The sequence below is a fragment of the Lutra lutra genome, chromosome 8, assembly GCF_902655055.1.
Source record: "Lutra lutra chromosome 8, mLutLut1.2, whole genome shotgun sequence".
In the NCBI taxonomy this organism is placed as follows: Eukaryota; Metazoa; Chordata; class Mammalia; order Carnivora; family Mustelidae; genus Lutra; species Lutra lutra.
The window spans coordinates 139,431,147-139,451,914 of record NC_062285.1 but is presented as its reverse complement, the minus strand read 5'-3'; the positions used below and the strand labels follow the sequence as shown (position 1 = coordinate 139,451,914).

Genomic DNA, 20,768 nt, shown 5'->3' with positions numbered 1-20,768 from the left:
TTTATTTGACAGAGAGAAATCACAAGTAAGCAGAGAGGCAGGCAGAGAGAGAGGAGGAAGCAGGCTCCCTGCTGAGCAGAAAGCCCGATGTGGGGCTCAAACCCAGGACCTGGGATCATGACCTGAGCCGAAGGCAGCGGCTTAACCCACTGAGCCACCCAGGCGCCCCCAACAAATGCCTTTTGACAGTTTCTGGTAATGGGGCTTGAAGGAGCTCCAGCCCCATTCTGCCCTTTCCAGTAACGGGCAGGCTGCTGGGTTTTCACTGGAATTGCAGGCTTTTGGTTTCAAGGCCACTACTGATTTGGGGGCCGAGGCAGGGGGGACAGGGGAGTTGAAATGCCACAGAACTTGGTGTGCGTACTGAGATTCTGCCATATTTCTTGACTAAGGGCTCCCTAGATTATTGCAACCCTTTGGTTAATTTCCAGAGTTCTGAGAAAGTTGGTTCTGATCATTTTTGCCTGTTCTCTTACTACTTTCATGGAGGAGAGGATTTCCAGAGGTTCTTACTGCACCATTTTTGGTGCTGTTGTCTGCTGCTCAGTGATGGATATGCAGTGAGAGCATGGAGAATCCAAACTTTCCACCCTCACTGCCCACCAAAGAAATGAGTCAGTGGTAGTCAAAATGCTGATGAATTTTCTTATCTGAGAACTTCCTTATTTTCCCATCTTTGAAAACTATTGGATCTGCTAAAAACGGGTATAAAATCATGATTTTGTGTTTATTTTCAGAAGAGTTTTTGGAACATTGGCAAGAAGATCATGACTAGCACTTTGAGAGCCTCTGGCTGTCCTTTCAGAAAGGGAATAGATAGGAGGTCGGCCACCTTCCTAATGTGCGCTTGAAGATAATGTAATCTGTTCTCTTTTATGTCACAGGGATTTAATGCACAAAATGGCGAATGTACCAGATTGGCATATTTCGTATCCTTACACACAGAAGTTCATGAATTTAAGACCTCACTCTTCACCATGTAGAGTGTATTCAAGGAACAGTTTCCAAAATATGCTTAGACCTTTCTCTTCGGGTGAGTATCATGAAGAAAATCCACCAACAGTAGGCTCTGTACGAAAGCTTCGCCTCTCATTTAACCACAGGCGATAGAGCTACGAAGTAGATTCTGGTATTGTCCCTATGTTCTTGATGGGGAAACTGAGACAGAGGGTGATCAAACAACTTGCCCAAAAGTTACATAGTTTTGAAGAGGCAGGGTCAGGATTTGAGCCCAGACAGCACGATTCCAAAACCCGTGGACATAGTACTGTGCTGTCTACTAGACCTCCTCACTTAGTTTTTCTTAATTAGTAGACAATTTTTTTTTGAGCAGTTTTAGGGTTACAGAGAGATGGAGCCGAGGAACAGAGAGTTCCTGTACACCCCTCACTCCCCACCCCCAGTGTCCCTCATTGTCAACATCTTGCATTATTGGTGAGGTGTCATTCTCACCGCGGATGAGCCAGTATCTGTCCATTGTCATTAACGCAAGTCTGCCGTCCACGGTAGAGTCTGTTCTTGGTGTTGTACTTTCTCTGCGTTCTGATAAACATTTAAGGACACATTTCCAGCATTACAGTATCACACAGAATCATTTCACTGCCCTAAAAATCCCCTGCGTTCCACCTATCTATCCCTCCCTGCCCCTAGTCTGGGCAACCACTTGTCTTCTTACTGTCTCCATAGTTTGCCCTTCCAGAAGGTCCTAGAGCTAGAGTCATGTAGTATGTAGCCTTTTTAGATGGGCTTCTTTCCCTTAGCAGTGTGCAGTTAAGGCTCCTGCCTGTCTTCTCGTGGTGTGATTGTCTACTTTTTAATCTCTGAGTGATATTCTCGTATATGGATTACCACAGGTCGCTTATCTCTTCTGATAGAGAGTTTTGGTTGCTCTCACGTTTTGGCAACCATGAATGAAACCTCAATAAGCATTTTTGTACAGGCTTTGGTGTGGATGTAAGTTTTAAACTCATTTGCATATCTCCATTTTAAAGCGCTAAAATTTAAGATAATAATTTCCCTGAATTGTATGTCATTTCATCCCCCCCTTCCTTCTTTCCTGAACATCTTCTGAGCCCCAGTATGTGACAAGGACTGTCACAGGTACTGAGGATAAAGAAATGGGTCCAGTAGAGGGCCTGCCCTGGAGGCGCTCACAGTCTAGAGGGGGGATAAAGAACTTTAGCTGTGTGTTTATCACATGAAGCGAACATGGTGGGCGTACACCCTGCAGTGCCAGGAGGCCTCAAAGGGGACACAGGCGAGGATACACTGAATTCCGCCCTGTGATGGGGGCAGGCATTACAGTCAAGTCCGTACTGGACACCGTGCTTCCTCACCGGGCAAGGCTTGAATCACGCGGTCACAGACATCTACCGGAGAGCCTAGAAATACAGACGTTGGGATGCCGGACTGTCTCCCCAGATTTCAGGGTCTCTGGTTCTACAGGAGGAGGGGGGAATGGACAGTGGGGGCCGGCTAGCAGCTTCCAACACCATTCCGCAGGTCTGTGTGTACACTGGACTTCGGACACATCTCAGTTTCCCTTTTGTACCTACAGAGAAGTCTGGGGTGAAGTGGGATTGCTGGGTCAGAACTGTCGCCACTGAGGCTCTCGAGGAGCTCCCCCGCACTGCCTATTAGAAGTTTGTGCCTGGGCATCCCCAGGGGAACATTGGAACGTGTTTGTCTCTAAGAATATTCTCAGTTACATCTTGTCCATTTGATATGCAAAGACAACATTCCGTTGTGATTCCATGTGCCTTTCTTTGACATTCAGGGTAGCCATGGCCCTCTGGTGTGTCAGCTTTCCGTCTGCTTTTGTGAACGGCCTCACTGATATCCTTTGCCCGTTCACCTGCAGTGGGTCTTTCCGGGGCTTCATAGGTGCTCACTCTGTAGGGAAGATACTAATCCGTCATCTGCCTTCACGTGCCGTCAGCGTTTGTTTTTCCCTTTTGTCATTTGCTTTCTATTCTTACTGATGGTAATTCTCAATACCGAATTATTTTTTCTTGTTTAAATTAAAAGTCTCCTAGCACCATTTGTCCCCCCAGAGGTGGTCAGTGGGAAGCGTTCGGCGGGTCTTTCTCTCATACACGCATGTGTACGTGGAGGTGACGTATTTGTGTAACTCACGTATTAAGTAAGCATGGCTCATGGGGTGAATGAACCACAGATATGAGACCCCCTGTTTCCTTCTAAAATCTTTTTTTCTTTTAATATTTTATTTATTTGACAGAGACAGAGAGATCACAAGTAGGCAGAGAGGCAGGCAGAGAGAGAGGTGGGAAGCAGGCTCCTTGCCAAGCAGAGAGCCCGATGTGGGGCTCGATCCCAGGACCCTGAGATCATGACCTGAGCCGAAGGCAGAGGCTTAACCCACTGAGCCACCCAGGTGCCCCTAAAATGTTTTTTGCTTTATGTTCAAATGTGAAGAATTTCGGTTGATCTGACTTTCCATTCACCGGGCTTTTCTCCTATCACGTGCAGTCTGCCGTTAAGCAGATCAGATGAGCTTTTTGCTTCTGATACTGTATTTTTAATTTCTAGCCTTGCCGTGGGCTTTCAAAAACAGTTTCCTTTTCTCTGCTGAAATCCCCCCTACACGCTGCATGTTGTCAAGTTTTCCTGTAATCTCTTGAACGTGTTTACTGTTCCTGCCTTAAATACCTGATCATTTCTCCATCTGTTCTCTCTCCCGATCTTCTGTTTTCTGCTGTTGATTAGGTCACCTTTTCTCATTTCATTTGCCTTACAATTTTAAAAAAGGCGGAAAGCAGACATTAGTGTGAAGCCCAGTGGAAAGAGAAGTGACTGGTCCAGTCAGGAAAGGGAGCACCTCTTCTCTCGGGCTTCCTGTGAGCTGGCCAGGCGCAGGCTCGTCTCGGACCGAGCCGTGTCCAGACGTGGTTGCTGTTGCCCCTGGTTTCCAATACTTCTCTTCAACAGGTCTTGACATCTGAGCCCGGCTGAGATTTCAGGACTTACAGCCCCCCTGCTGGTTTTGGAGGGTCTCTGGGGGGTTCTCTTTGTCCTCCAGAGGCCTGTCTCTGCCCTGCTGCCTTACCCCGAGGCTGCAGTGGGCCGCTGAGGTGTGCTCTGGGAACGCCCAGGGTCCTTAGAGGGCCTTGGCTCCATCCTCCCCTCTGCGCATCCTTAGCCTTTGGTGAACAGCTTACACTCCCGTACAGGCCTGCCCTCCTGGGGCCACATCACACAGCTCTGTGCCTCGCCCCCAGCTCTGGTATGCCTCTTGTACCCCCACAGGAAGGCCCGAGAGGGCGGCCACCGACTCGCTCTGTGATTGAGGCCCCCGGCCTGCGAACCCATCACACCTGTTCACCTGTGGTCACTAAACAGCATGTTCTTTTTTCCTCCCCCCAGTCCGGAATGGATTTGCTTTAGTTCCTCTGACTCTGCAAGGATAAAAGCGTCCTGGGTCCTTCCTCTCTGAGGAACGCCTTGTCCTCTCTGGAATTTAGGTTCTTTGCACCCCTCAGTTCTCTCCGTGGGTTTGAAAACTATATAGTTTAGCTCATCCGACCTGTTCTCATCCTGAGGATGAGAGTGACAGTCTGTTGTGACTTTGTATATTCTAAACGGATGTAGACAATTTTGTTAAATTGCCCTCCAGGAAGATTTTATCAGTTTCTACTCCCACCAGCGGGTTATGCAAGTTCGGTTACTGCTTTCATTTTAAAAAATCTGGGAAGGTGCATTAGGCACGTGAAAGAAAAAGTTTTTCCCTCAAATGTCGACGAGTGTCAAACAATATTTCTGCTACATTTAAATTAGAGTTATTGATTGCAAAGATGGGGCTTCTTGGAAAGCAACTAAAAATACACATGAGGAGTCTGAAAACAGATTTCCAGGTGGACTTGACAGGAGCGCCCAGCCCCTCACCCACGACCCTGGGAGCAGGAGGAACAGCTCTGGGCTGGGTCAGCAGAGGGAGAAATCTTGTTCCCCAGCCCATGTGGAATCTGGCGGCTCCTCCCTATGAATCAGCAGCTTCTGAGAGCCCAGCGACAGTCAGAAATGGAGAGGGGAGCATGGCAGGACCCCTGGGAATCTTGTGGGAGATGTCAGTCTCTTCTCTCCCCGAGCCGTGTGCTTAGTCCTCTCCCCCGCATCTGCCCTCTCCCAGGTGAGCTGCTGGTTCCACATCCCTATGTACCACGGGTAACCAAAATGAGAGCCCCATTCAGACTTGCCTCCTGAGCTCCAGATCAGATCAGATCAGATCAGATCCAGTGGCCTAGCAGACCTCTCTGCTTGGATGCCCCATCTGCTGGACGTCTTAGACATGGGCTGGCCAACCAGATCTCTTGATTCCTGGTGTTCTCAGTAAATGGCACCATCATCTACGTAATTCTTCCGCCTAGCCCCCAGTTAGCCTTGGTTTCCTCCTGCCTCGCCCTGCTGAGCCAGCCAGTCAGCAAAACCTCGTCTGCTTTGGGTCTAGACTACCTAATCTGTCTGCCCCCCAACACCTCACACCCAGGGCTACCACCTGATTTAGGCCACAGTCAAGTCTTCTTGGACCCTTGGAATTGCCTTGTCTCTGGGCCTCTGTTCTCATTTCTTGCGCCTCTAGAATCTACTCTCTAATTAGCAGCTAGAGTGATTTGTGAACACAGTATATGTTAGAGGAGATCACTGCCATGCTTCAACTCTCCAGAGCCTTCCTGTTGCACGTGGAAACAACCCCAGTCCGTGTGCAAGCGTGGAAGCATCACCTGTCCCGATCGCAGCAATTTCTGCCCTCCATCTCACGTGACACACGCGTGCTCTGTCCACCCTGGCATTTTGCTCTCCTGGGTACATCAAGCTCATTCCTGCTCAGGGACCCTTTACTCGTTGCTGTGTCCCCTCCAGCTTCCCGTCCGGCTGGCTCATTTTATCACTCTGGTTCAGCCCATCAAACACCTCGAGAGGACGTCCCTGACTTCTCCTCCAGAAACAGCTCCCGCCTCTCTCTACCCCGTTCTTACTGTCCTATAATAGCTACCACTACCTTTACTCACTTGTTATCTGTTTCTTGTCTTTCCTCCCCCTGCAGATTCTGAGCTTTACAGTGGCGGATCCCACCTTCTCGTTCACTGTAGAGTCCTTCGGGGCCTACGGCAGTGGCTGAAATAAAATGGAGGCTCAGTAAATGTTTTTTGAATGAATGAATTCTGCGTTCTTCAAAGTCAGTGTTTCATGGGGCTCCCTTCTTTTCCAGTGTGGCGAGTGTCCCCCATGGCTTCCACATGGCTGGTTTCCACACCTGCCCCTCCAGTGCCCCCCACTTCTGATCTCTAGATTTATACATTCACCTTTCACACGGACAGCCCCACTTAGAGATCGCAACCTGAATTCATTAACTTTCCCACAAACTTGTTTCTTTCCCGTTCCTGCTATTAATTGCTGTATATGAACTCCTCCACACACAGAGGCCTGGAATCGTGTGTTTTGCTCCCAGATCTGCAATGCGAGCAGGTCCCAGGGACAGCTTGTCTGTGTTCTAGGTGGTTCCATGGGGGAGGTGCGAAGGCAGCAGGTAACGACCCCTGGGGCTGGAGTCATCGGAAGGCTGGATCCCTCTGTGGGCTGGGACCTCAGCTGGGGTGTTGGCCAGAACACCTACCTGTGGCTTCTCTGCATGACTTCTTGACTTCCTCAAGGCATGGAGATCTCTTAAGATCTTAAGATCTCTTAAGTATCTCTTAAGGACGAGGCACAAGCTGTGGCGCCTTTTGTGACCTCATCTTGGTCACATAGGATCATTCTGCCCTAGCTACAGGCCCACCCAGATTCAAGGGGAAGGACTATATGCCCCACATTTAGATGGGAGGAGCGTTAGGCTGGCATTGTAGGAAAAGCCCGTGTTCGGGATCTTGTGGCAGTCATCTTGGAAAATGCCATCCGCCGTGGCCTGCAGCCTTCCCTTTCTCAGCAAAGGGTGTCACCACCCACCCAGCCGCTCACACCACATACAGGAGGTTTATCTTCTTCCACTACCTCACCCTGCATGTCAAATCAGGAGGTTCTCTGGACTCTACCTGGTCTATTTCAACTTCTCTTTTATTCACCCCCACTTTACCCTCCATGCCCACCATGGTAGTGTAGACATCCATTAAGACTTACCTGAGCAGGCTGTAGTTCACGTCTCCATACCATCACTGCCCTTCCCATTCTGTCCCTCCTACATGTCCTATCAGAGTGCAGTTTAAGAATGAAAATTAGGTGATGTCATTCTCTTGATGGAAGTCCCACCTTGATGTCCCATGGCCAGAGCGCAAAGCTAGGTAGGAGCACCGGGGATATGGCTCCTGCTGACTTTCTCTATCTCATCGCTAAAGATGATGCCTCCTCTGCATCTCCCTCCCCCGCTTTGCCTCGACTGGCTGTCTTCCCCAGCACGCCCACTTCCAACCCCTCTCACTCTCGGGAATACCCAAGTTCTAGGTGAAGTAGCACCTCTTCCTTCTAGGCAGCTTTTCCTGAGACCTTCAGTCTGTCACCCCAGACCAGCCACTGTCTTTTCTCTAGTGTGTTCTGGTCATATGCGCCCCTCCCGGGGGATGCAATGGGCCTTGTGAGCAAAAGGCATCCCCGGCACCTGGGGGAGCTCGGAGAGCATCAGGGAAGACAGACATTGGTGACAGCTTATGCCTGAAAGGTTCAATACCTAGGTGAGAAATTCTCATTTGAGAGGAAGTAATTGCAATCATCCTTCCCTAGCTCCTGCTTGTGAATGAGTTTATAAAAGATGAAACTGTTGAAGACATTTAATACACATCCAGAATTTACTACGTAAGACAGAGCTACTAAATAAACTGTGGTCACCAAGCCTTTGCAAACTCATAAATAGAAGAGATTTACCAAACTACCTGTATTTTTAGCCTCCTCTTTCTCTGGTAGGTTATAAAATATCAAAAGGGAGTAATCACATCTCCCTGCCTATGAAACTGGTCCTTACTGTGAGTTGGTTTGTAGTTATTTTGTTTCCTTGTTTCTATGGCTCTTTCGTCTTAGACAGAGGGAGGGAGGCTGAGGTGTATCAGCTTTCCTCTGGTGACATGGGGACCCCTGGGACCTACAGCACCGTGGCCCCACTCAGCTGCGTTTCCTCCCAGGAGGTGCAGAACCTCTGGAAGCTTACTTGGTGCCTTTTAACATTCTCCTGTTACCTGTCAGGGGCTAGCCATTCTCATCTCTTCCTTGTCTTAGAAAGGGAAATGATCTAGATGAAGAATTACATGTCTTCCCCTCAGAAATTGGCAAGGGGATAGAAAGTGAATATGATATTTTAAAGATTTATTTGAAATGATATTGTTCATAACTGAATTTTATTCCAAAATCCATGTTCTTTGCTCGTCATGACACATGTCCTGTGTAGGGAGGATTATCTTTGCTCTATTTTTCCTTTTTACCATCATTACTCTCATTTTCCATGGACCAGATTTCAGAGGTAAAAAATGACTGCAGACTTCCCATCACAAGTCGTGCAATGCTTAGACGCATCAAGCGAAGTACGTAGAAGAAAGAGTGTTTTGGAATTTGTTGTATCTAATCCGCAGCGAAGTGATTTTTGGGATCTTTGCCTTCAGCACGTCTAACACACATCTCTGTCTCTCTCATAGCCACAGCTATTGCAAACCCAATACTGTCCTTCTTAGATGTTAAACGGATTTTGTTTCAAAAAATCACCGATAAAGGAGATGAGTTGAAAAAAGCCTTTGAGCTGCTCGACACCAGTCACAACATGACGGTGTCAAAGAATGAACTGAGAAGAATTATCACAACCTTCCTGATGCCTCTCACGAGAGAGCAGTTTCAGGATGTCCTGGCTCAGGTACAGTACGCACAGTGACTTAGAATAACCCAGCTATGGGGGCGCCTGGGGGGCTCAGTCGGTTAAGCATCCGACTCTTGATTTCAGCTCAGGTCATGATCTCAGGATCGTGGGATCCAGCCCCCCCCGCCCCCGATCGGGCTCCATGCTCAGCAGGGAGCCTGCTTGAGATTGTCTCTCTCTCTGCTCTTCCTTCCACTAAAAAAAACCCAGCTACGGACAAGTTGGAGTCAGTTACTGGAGTGTGAAATCCGTTCTGGCTTTCCCCCTTGGCAGTTCCAAGTGAGCAGATAAAGTTTTATTTATTTTTCACAATTCAGTGAAATTCTGGCAGATGTGGGATGATCAGCGTAAGTGTGGGTCCTATTTTGTGTGCAGTACTGGTATGGCTGCTTGCTTTCATTTTTAAGGCTTCCATATAAAAGTAGTTGGTCGGCTTCTATTTTGGAACTTAGTATTTTGGCATTTGTAGCCAGTGGTTATTGAGCACCTACTGTATGCTGGACTCAATGCAGAGTATACAGACGTGGGCCTGACCCTGAGGGCATCCTGGTCCAGTGAGACATGTTTGAAAGTGTTGGTAAGCGTGGGTGTTAGCCAATGGGGAGCTATCTAAAAATGAGGTGGTGGTCCAGGAAGGCTTTGGGGGATGAAGGGGTGTCTTTAGTCGAGTTTTGACCGAGGGGTGGGTATTAGCCAGATGAAAGAAGAACGGAAGGGCATTAAAGGCAGAGAGAGTAATAGTGCAAGTAACACTTGAATGCCTGCATCAGCGTGGCATGTTTGTTCAGGGAACTGGGTAGTTTGTACGTAAAGCGAGGGGATAGGTGTCAGGTGGATAGAGGGGCCAATCTTGAAAAGGCCCATCTCAGAGAGTTTGGCCTCTGTCCTAGAAGCTGTAGGGGGCACACACTCGTATACACACACACATCACACACACGCATGCACTCACACACAGAAATCAACATATTTTTACTCATTCATTACTTCTTAATCCGTCTGGCATTTCATAGTATTTAAAAGTCTGTTTCCTTCTAGAATTTGGTGACTGCCTCAACCCAACCCAGTATCCTTACTTTTCCAACACAGCTGTACGCGTCAGGAAAACGAACAGCCCAGGGAATTTCAGGTATTCCTGAATTCCGATCAACCTCAGGGACTGGCGCTCTCCTTCCTTTCACTGATTTAAGAAAGAAATATTTGTAGATCTGTTTGTTGTTTTTTCTTGAGCATACCATGGTGTTGGTTCAAGGATTTCTCTTCCTTTAATTTGCTTTTTTACTGAATTTGAGATTTGTAGCCATTATTTTTATATATTTATTTTATTTCATCCTCCCTGAGACATTCTGATATTGTCGTTAGGCCCCTGAGGCTCTGGTCATTTTTTCAATCTTTTATTTCTGTTTTTCAGATTGGATAATATCTATTGATCTGTCTTCAATTTCAGTGATTCCTTCTTTGCATCTCTGTTCTGCCATTAAGCTCATTCAGTGAATATTTAATATTAGATGTAGTATTTTTCAGTTCTAGAATTCCCATTTGGTTCTATTTTATAATTTCTATTCATCTGCTCACATTTCCTGTTTTTTCTTCAATTTTGAGCATATTTCTTTTTAACTCATTAAGCATTGTTAAAATAGCTGCTTTAAAGTCCTTGAATGATAATTCTAATATCTGGGTTGTCTCAGGGTTGGGTTGCGTTGATTTTTTTTTTCCTCTTAGCAGGCAAGAGTCACATTTTTCTAGTTCCTCATATTTGAGTATATTTGAATTATATCCCAGACCAGTGCTGTCTAGTGGAAATACAACACGAGGGGCACTTGGCTTGGAAAGTCAGCAGAGCGTGTGACACTTGATCTCGGGGCTGTGAGTTTGAGCCCCATGTTGGGTGTCAAGATTACTTAAAATCTAAAAAGAAAAGAGAAGAAAAGAAATGTTATGTGACTCACATTTATAACTTAAAATTTTCCAGTAGCCACATGAAAAAAATTAAAAAGAATTAATTTGAATAATATTTTTATTTAACCGATATAGCCAAACTATTACCCTATTTCAACGTGTTACCACTATTAAAAATTGACAATAAGTTATCTTGTGTTCTTTTCTGTGTACTAAGTCTTCAAAACCAGATGCATACTTTACAGTCGACTTTGGCTTACAGTGGAAATACTTGATGTCTATTTAGATTTCATAAAATATATAATTAAAATGCTAGATTGACATACCGAGTTGTTCCAAACATACTTAAAACTTTCCAATTGCTGGATTAATTTAAAAATGTAAATTAATTAACAGCAACCAAAGAAAAATCCAGTTCATTATTTGCCCTCGCCACACTTTAAGGGCTTGACAGCCACATGTGACTGTGGCTGCGTGTTAGACGGTACAGGGCTAATCATTACGAATTTGGTACTGTGGAGACTAGATTCCGTTACATTCCTCTGAAGACTGTTGATGCTTCTGCTTCGGCACGAATTAACCTGCAAACCCTGCCTCGCCTGTGGTGAGCAGTTGCTTGCCTCTCATTGGCTCTTTTGTCTCTAGGTGGGTCTTTTTTTATTCTAACCGTATACACCTGCTTTGGGCATCTGCTGGAAACTCAGACAGAATTTATACCCAGAAAGTGGGTCTCCTTCTCTGTCTCTCTGATTGGAGATTTCACTCACATCCTTAGTGACTATGCTTGCTTTGGGTTCTGCGTACCAGTTCTTTAGGCCAGAGAGACAATGGGTCTTCTTTTGGGGTTTTAGCTGCTCTGTGCTGGTGAGTGACTGTGGCTTCCTCTCAGGCTCAAAGCCATGAAGAACAGGAAACTCCCTCCATACTCATCCCTTCTTCTGTGTTTTGAATTTCTCCAAAGTCTTCCTGTTTTTGTTCACTCTCCAGGGCCTTTAGATAGTTATTATTATTTTGTATTTACCAGAATTTAGAGTTGTTTTCTGTAGAAATGGTCTGTTATGAGCTGTCTCTACCACAGCTTCTTCGGCTGATCATTTTTAAAAAGCAGCCACAAAGTTACAGAGAAGTTGGAAGTTTGGTGGGAAGAACAAATTTTTTCCTGAACATTTGGGAGTAAAGTGGCTCCATCACGCCAAATATCTCAGCGTATGTGTCCCTCAGACAAGGATGGCGTTCTACATGACTAAACAGCCTGACCATTAAAACATGGATGTTAATACGAACTCACTGCTACCATCTCAGCCCTGGGACCCAACCCGGTTTTGCCAGTCGTTCCATGCATGTCTTGTGATGATCCAGGTCAGAACATGAACTCCAAGTGCCCTTTAGTCTAGAACAGTTCTCAGCCTTTCCTTAGCTCTCCTGACCTTACCACTCTGAAGATTGCAGAGGGTAGCATGTCCTCTCTTGAGTTTATCCGATGGTTTCTGATGTTTATCGGATGACTGGGTCCAGGCTTGCATCTTGGGCAGGAGGATCACAGAAATGCTGTGTTCTTATCATGGCAACACTTTGGGTTGCACACAATCGTAGTTTGTCCCATGAACGCTCATGTTGGCTTTGACCACTTGATTAAGGTGGGATCTGTCAAGCTTTCTCACGGTAAGGCACTGTTTATCCACTTTGTATTTAATAAGCATCTTGTGGAGAAAATTTGCAACTATGTAAATATCCCATTCCTTACCAGACTTTTAGTTTATTCGTTTGTTATTTTTATGTTTTCAGGGACTCAAGATTACCTATTTGATTAAGTGGTTATGCTCCGTTGTGTTAATTATGTATTTTGACTTTTAAATTGTCTCTAATGTGGCCAGTAGGAGCCCCTTCAAGCTGGTTTACGTGTACTTTTGACATGCCCCCATCATTCTTGGAGTACTTCCTTGCTTTCTGATATAAGATATTCCAAACTCATCTGTTCTTTCCCTGCTTTGGTCCTGAAACCAGCCATTTCTCCAGAAAGCTCTGGTTCCTTTCAGTGGAAAGATATTCAGAGTCCAGAATCTAGGCACTGGGACTGCCCATTGCCATTGGGATGGCACTCCAAGCCTCTCTCATTGAGCAGAGTTCCAGGGGATATGTCCCCACCCCAATATAAATGTACATTTGTGTCTACATTTATTTCTTTAGCAGCTTCTCCATGTATTGAAAACTGTGAGTTCACACCAGTACTGCCAGTTCTAATCCTGTACCTCAAGGTTCTTTCCAATTTTCTTGCTTTACATATTTGTAATTATCTGTTCAGACAATGAGAAACTTGGCTTCTATTATTCTTAATATATTTACTTATTTGATCTGTCTCCCTGGTATGTGATCATCTCCCATCCCCAGCACTCTACCCGGCCATGTGGTTGCTATCTTCACCCGACTTTGGTCCCATCCCACTCTGGACTCCCATGGCTCCCCCCAGCATGGCAGACACTGTTTTCCTCTGTCGTGTCAGACTTTAGGATCTGTTAGGGGACAGGAAAGAAGGGAAGAGGAAATAAAGGGGAAGAGCTTTTCTCCTTTAAAAAAAAAAGTTTCCCATTTCTTCACTTTAAAAATTTCACAAATAATACATATTAATGATTTCACATGTCACTTTTTTTTGCTGTAGCTACATTTTTATTAGAAATTTTATTAAGATATAATTTATACATAATAAAATTCATTTCAAAATTTAAAAGTTACTGGTTTTTATACATTCTGGGTTGGGCAACCATCACTAGTTCCAGAACATTTTCATCACCCCTAAAAAGAAACCCCACACTTGTTAGTAGTCACTTCCCATTTCCCGTGCCCCTAGTCCCTGATAACCATTAATAGACTTTCTGCCACAATAGATCTGCCTCTTCTGGACATTTCGTATAATGGAATAATACAATACATAGTCTTTTGGGTCTGGCTTCTCTCACTTAGCATCGTGTGTTCGAAGTTCATCTATGTTGTAGCATAAATCAGTGCTTCCTTCCTTTTCATGGCTGAATCACATTCCGTTACATGCCTAGACCACCTTTGGTGTTTTTTATCAACACCTTTGGTGTTGATGGGCCTCTGGGTTGTTTCTCCTTTTTGACTTTTGTGAATAATGTTGCTGTGAAAATTCATGTACAAGTTTTGGTGTGGACAGGGGTTTTCATTTCTCTAAGGTACATACCTAGGAGTGGAAATTGCTGTGTCCTATGGTAGGCAATATCCTCTCTGAGTTTTTATTTAAATTCCAACTGGGCGCCTGGGTGGCTCAGTGGGTTAAAGCCTCTGCCTTCGGCTCAGGTCATGATCCCAGGGTCCTGGGATCAAGCCCCGCATCGGGCTCTCTGCTCTGCAGGGAGCCTGCTTCCTCCTCTCTCTCTCTCTCTGCCTGCCTCTCTGCCTACTTGTGATCTCTGTCTGTCAAATAAATAAATAAAATCTTTAAATTCCAACTGGTTAACATACAGTGTAGTATTAGTCCCAGGTGTGCAATTTAGTGATTCAGCACTGACACACAACACCTGCTGCTCATCACAGGTGCTCCCCTTAATCCCCATCACCTGTTTCCCCCCATCCCCATCCCCCACCCACCTGCCCTCTAGTAGCCATCAGTTTGTTCTTTAGAGTTAAGAGTTGGTTTCTTGGTTTGTCTCTCCCCCCTGCCCCCATTGCTCCTTTGTTTTGTTCCTTAAATTCCACTTATGAGTGAAATCATATGGTGTTTGTCTTTCTCTGATTGACTTATTTCATTCAGAGTAATACTTTCTAGCTCCATCCTTGCTGGTACAAAGGGCGAGATTTCATTCTTTTTTTGATGGCTGAGTACTAGTCCATTGTATGTGTGTGTATACATACCACATCTTTATCCATTTATCAATCCCTAGATACTTAATTTCCATAATTTGGCAGATAATGCTGCTATAAACATCAGAGCGCATGTATCCCTTCAAATAAGTATTTTTGTATTCCTTGGGTAAATACCTAGTCGTGCAATTTCTGGGTCATGAGATAGTTCTATTTTTAGCTTTTTGAGGAACCTCCTCACTGTTTTCCACAGTGGCTGCACCAGTTTGGATTCCCACCAACAGTGCACAAAGGTTCCCGCTTTCTCCACATCTTCACCAACACCTGTTGTTTCTTGTGTTGTTGATTTTAGCCGTTCTGACAGGTGTGAGGTGATACCTCACTGTGGTTTTGATTTGCATGTCCCTGATGATGAGTGCAACTGGTAATGTTCTCTTGCTTTTAAAGAACATTTGTCCTTGCAAACATTGCATCAGTTTCCTCATAAGCTTGATTTAACTGATACTTTATTTATACCAAATGGAGAGTTAAGATATTTTTCCGCTAATGTCTCCCTATATTCATGATCTAATGTTAATTTAAAATTTTGACAATCTTCCCAAGCTAATCAACTATGCAGGAAGAGGAAAAGTACAGAAAATGTGAAATGTGTATCCGTTTTTAAAAGCTACATCTGTTTTTAAAAGAAGTCACTGAGAACTGTAGAGCTTCAAAGACTTTAAAAAACAGGTCCTAGTAGTCTGAAATAATAAGCATGAATTTTCTAGAACCTGGAGCTCCTGTGACTTGTGAGTAAACCAAGGAGGCTGGAATGTGGTGCATTTTCAGGAGGCTGAGTTCACAGGAATGAAGGGCAGGGTTTCTCTTTCCAGTAGCTGGAGTTCACAGTGTCTGTGTGTGACTTTTCTAGATCTTTTACCAACAAATTCCTTTCCAATAGTGTACATAAGCCTAATTGGAAACCTATAAAACTGGTAAAACACTTCATGGGAATTTCACACTTTAAATTAGAAAAGAATTTTCCAATTATAGTGAATTCACTTTAGCTTTAATTTCATTTTAAGAACCATGTCAAAAATGCTTGAATGTCAGAGTGTTTTGATGATTGATCAGGGCGCAATTGATGTGGCATCGCTTGTAATCCACCCCATACCTTAGTTTCCATTCACAGTAATGTGAATTTTTTTAAAAATGTGGCTTCAGTCTCTGAATGTTAATAAAAATTTTATAAAAGGAGCTGAATTGGCAAAGAGATTCCAGAGAAGAAAAGCAGAGTTCTGTTCTGGTCCCCGTGGTTGTGCTGGGCTGGGGAAAGAGATGTCTTTGAAGACACTTGTCAACACGATGGATGTGGATTTAAACACTGGCCCCCTCCACCCCAGTCTCAGAATTTGCTCTTAGTGATTTCTCTTTGGACAGTTATGATTCTTTTTTTTTTTTTTAAGATTTTTATTTATTTATTTGACAGAGAGATCACAAGTAGGCAGAGAGGCAGGCAGAGAGATAGAGGGAAGCAGGCTCCCTGCTGAGCAGAGAGCCCGACATGGGGCTCGATCCCAGGACCCCGAGATCATGACCCGAGCAGAAGGCAGAGGCTTAACCCACTGAGCCACCCAGGTGCTCCAAAGGTTATGATTCTTAAACAGCTTTTCCAGAATCACAAATATTGAAGACACGAGTTCTTAGCAGAGCCTCTCCTTTTAGACTACATTCTTGGGTTATTTGGGGGCTTAGCTTTGGAGACTGGACTTTACAAAAATGTATCTGCCTCATTCGAATTTTTGTTAAACGATAAGTAACGACGTGAAATGTGACAACATGGTCGATAAGTTGATGGGCTTTCCCTCTCTCTGTCTCTCTCTCTCTCTCTTTGGAGGCAGAGTGGTTAGTATAGGGGGAGGGAGGTGTGCTCTGGAGGCATTTGATGGGAATGGCACACAGGGAGGTCACACCTCTGCTCCATGAAAGGTGGCAATGACCTCACCCTTAGGATCTCGTTTTGGGGCCAGATGAATTCACGCGTGTAAAAATACCAGCAGTAGTGCGTGTGGCCATCTCCCAAGTATGGGGTCAGTAAATGTGCATTTCTTCCCCTCCTCATGAAGTCTTACTACCAAAACCATGAGGGCCTCCGGTCTCGGAGCAGCACATGTACCCTGTTCTTGCCCTTCTGCTGTAAGGCTAGGGAAACTGGGAGGTGCCTCCCCAAAATTACATCTACTACAAAACACCCTATCCAAATGGAAATCATGGATGTTCTTTCCAGGACGCGGTTCGTGAAAGCCCACCCTGTGAGCCGCTGTCTCTCTAGTCCCATTTCCCAGTTACATGTTTTTTAAATAGTAAAAAGAAGCTTGTCCTTTGGGGAAGACTGAGATAACCATGCTCTGCATTGAGGCTGGAATTTTAAGGGTTAAGTGAACATTGCACTTGATTGTATGGACATGGGAGCCATTCGGCTGTATGGGAAATATTACTTTGCATATTTGCATATGAAGCTTAATAAAATATATCTGTATTGATTCTGTATTTTAACTTTAGTTTCATAATCCTTTTGGGGGGAAGTAATTATTTTCACATTTTAAAAATTCTGACTTTTTATTTAGAAGTAATTTCAGGGGAGCCTGGGTGGCCCAGTTGGTTGAGCTTTGGCTCAGGTCCTGATCTCAGAGTCATGAGATCAAGCCCCATGACAGGTTCCACTCCCAGGGTGGAGTCTGCTTGAGATTCTCTCTCTCTCTCCCTCTGCCCCTCCTGCTCATGCTCTCTCTAAAACAAGTAAAGAAATCTAAAAAAAAAAAGGAAGTAATTTCAAACCTCCAGAAAATTTAAAAGAATAAGGATAGTATAATTAGTACCCATATGGTACAAACAATACCCGTATACACTTAACCCAGATTTGCTGGTTATGAACATTCAACCTCATTTTACTTCTGTGATCTTTTGTTATCCACGTGTGGTATGTGTGGATATTGCAAACAGTTGACAAGAAATGTACAGTGTATACATAATTTTTTTTCTGAACTACTTGAGAGGAAATTGCTTATATTATGGTTAGTCACTTCTACATACTTAACTGCATATTCCCTAAGCATAAGAACTATTCTCTTGCATAATCACAGTATAGTTATCAACATTAGTAAATTAAATAGTCAGATAATTCTTTTATTTAACCTATGGTCTGTATGGACCCACTGGACCCTGTAATGTCCTTTATAGAATTTTTCAATTTGAAAATAGCTTTTTTCTACAGAAAGTTCATATGACATTCAGAGGATAAAATTGTGTTGTGGCCTCAGCCTCTTGGGGAAAAATATATTCTAATATATGTGACTATATTTCAGGGGCACTTGGGTGGCTCAGTCAGTTGAGCGTGTCTGCCTTTGGCTCAGGTCATGATCCCAGGGTCCTGGGATCGAGCCCCACGTCAGGCTCCCTGCTCATCTCATCCAGGGTTCTGCTTCTCCCTCTCTCCCTGCCCCCCCACCATTCGTTTTCTCTCTTTCTGTCTCAAATAAATAAATAAATAATCTTAAAAAAAGAATGTATTTCTACTAATTTAACTTTTTTTTTTGATTGAACTAGATTTCAGATAATTTTATAGACAACTGGTTGACTTTTAATTGAGCACAGATTGGCATTCTGGCATTTAGGCTGCTTGTAGCTGGTTTACTGGGGATGCGTGTCAACTCAGACACCTGGGTGAAGCAATTGTGTTTCCTAGAAGGCCCATCCCACTAACAGTATCCTACCTTCCATCACGAAAGCTCCCTGCTGTCTGCTGCTGGGATCTGAATCCTCTAACTGGCCATCTGTCTTCTTGTTTGAATGTAGGTCCCCCTCACCAGCTCTGGTGCCATCCCGTATCTTGAATTCCTGTCCCGGTTTGGTGACATGGACCTAAATATAAATGTTATAAAGAAGTAAGTGGTTTTTCTTTTCTCATATGAAAATGTGAAATTTGGAATGATGAGAGAGGACATAAGGTCAGGACAGCTAATCATGTCAGCAGATATATATGGAAGAGGCGTTGGTAGAACCCATCCATATAGAATTTAATGTAGTTAATCCTCAGTCAAAAGTTTATTTAAAGAAGACTTTTAACCTCTATTTCAGATAAAAGAAAGAATATTGTATTGAAAACCAGATTAACATATTTTATATGCAGTGTATTTCGGATTTGGAAATAATAAATAATGATAAGTAAATAATAAATAAATAAAATAAATAATAAATTTTAATTTTAAAGAAAATATTAAGATGCAAAATTTAAATTTGTTCATTTTTATTTCATTTTAGTGGCTTTCATTGGAAAGTGATCATGTTTTAGCAGCTAGAAAGGAAATATTTTTTAAAAGCTTTACTTATTTATTTTAGAGAGAGCGAGTGCACGAATGGGAGGGGTAGAGGGAGGGGGGACTCTCAAGCAGAGTCCACACCGAGCAGGGAGCCTGACGTGGGGCTCCATCTGAGGACCCTGAGATCACGACCTGAGCTAAAACCAGGAGTCGGACACTCAGCTGTCTGCGCCACCCAGGCACCCTAGAAATGACATATTTTTTAAAGAGACTTTTGTAGGAGCTCCTTTGTTATCCCATAACTGTAAGGTATGCATGGGGCTCATTTGGTTTATAAGCTGAAAATGGAGAGTGTTAGAGTATGAACTGTCACGGCTCTCTCACCGGAAAGGTCTCTGATTCTAGTGTCTGATTTAGGAAAGACCATATTAGTAAAAAATTATTCACCTATATTATTGGACTCTAAATGAATAACCTCATTTTCTCAGGAATTGTGCAAACAGTTTTAAGAGTTAAATTAGACCCTGAGAAACTAGCAGATTTGGGTATGAGAGCTCTCATGACTGAGTCTGTTGTGGTCCCTGTGTAGGTGTGAGAATTTGTGCAGCAGGGTACTCATTCAGCGGGTTTAAGTTTCAGTTTCATAAGATGAGAAAGTTTTGGAGGAGAAGTGTTGTACGACAGTGTGAATATACGTAACACTCTTGAACTGCACACTTAAAGACGATTAAATGGTGAATTTTATGTTACCTGGGTGGGTTTTTGTTTTTTTGTTTTTTTGTTTTTGTTTTTTAACCACAATTTAAAAAAAAAAGGATCAATGAATCAGTATGGCAGCTCCAGCAAGAATGACAAAGTACATGTCCTCATAGGTCCAGTGGTCAGGGACTTCTCTGTGCTCCAATTAGTTAATGACCCACAAGTGGTCGGCTGAGATAATCTCCAGGTTTATTTGAAAGAATGACTAGTTGTTTTATAAACTGTGTATTTGCGCTCTTAACCTAAAACAATCCCCATGTGTGATAAGCTTTTGGAGTGGACAGTAGCTTAATTCGAATATTCTTTGTTGAAAAAGCTAAACATTTAGAAAAACTGAAAGCAGGAGTAGTCTTGTGTGTGTATGTTTTCTGTACCTTTAATTGTGAAACATCAGTCTAATAGTTAATTTGAGGTGCGAAGGATCACAAGTTACTTCCCTAACTATAAGAGGCTAAATATTTTAACTAAATTTGAAAGATTCAGCTCATAACTGACTTAACTCACAGGGCTGAATTTTCTTTACTGCCGGAGACGATGCATTGTAGTGAGCAGACACTGTTCCTCCGGGTGATATGGTAGGCTCTGTGCACAAACAGCTCTGCCACTGGAAACAACTAAAATAACCGATAAAAGGTAAAATGTATACATACATCTTCCTTCATGAGTGAGCTGGCAAGAAAGTAGGTACTACCCTAGAGATGGAATCAGGAGAAGAGGCATTCTATCCAGCCAGCTTTTGCCTTGAGAGTATTGGCTAAATCCTGTGAATTTGTGTTTCAGTTTGGCTGGCTGTTTGGAGTAAAGGGGACAGGGGACAAATCTAGAGACCTGGGGGCGCCTGGGTGGCTCAGTAGGTTAAAGCCTCTGCCTTCGGCTCAGGTCACAATCCCAGGGTCCTGGGATCGAGTCCCGCATCGGGCTCTCTACTCAGCAGGGAGCCTGCTTCCTCCTCTCTCTCTCTGCCTGCCTCTCTGCCTACTTGTGATCTCTGTCTGTCAAATAAATAAATAAATAAAATCTTAAAAAAAAATCTAGAGGCCTGCCCCGGGTGGGGGGAACTAATAGAAGACTAGTAGATATAAAACTGGGACACCTAAACCCTCAAGTGAGGATAGGTTACAAATATAAATCTGCCTCCCTAAACGGCACAAGGA

General features: G+C 44.0%; 1 protein-coding gene across 7 annotated transcripts in view; it reads left to right on the top strand.

Moving 5' to 3' along the window:
* The window catches only part of EFCAB6 (EF-hand calcium binding domain 6), a 221,050-nt gene that overhangs the window by 17,094 nt on the left and 183,188 nt on the right, over positions 1-20,768 (top strand). For 2 of the 7 annotated variants that reach the window (XM_047742931.1, XM_047742932.1), the window contains exons 4-6: positions 885-1,033; positions 8,631-8,842; positions 18,392-18,480. The exons of 1 other annotated variant lie outside the window; for it this stretch is intronic. In XM_047742931.1, the coding sequence (XP_047598887.1) occupies positions 885-1,033; positions 8,631-8,842; positions 18,392-18,480 (450 nt within the window). Of the gene's footprint in view, positions 1-884; positions 1,034-8,630; positions 8,843-18,391; positions 18,481-20,768 lie in introns of those variants that run through there. 4 more of the 7 variants (XM_047742934.1, XM_047742936.1, XM_047742935.1 and 1 more) reach the window with 4 other exon arrangements.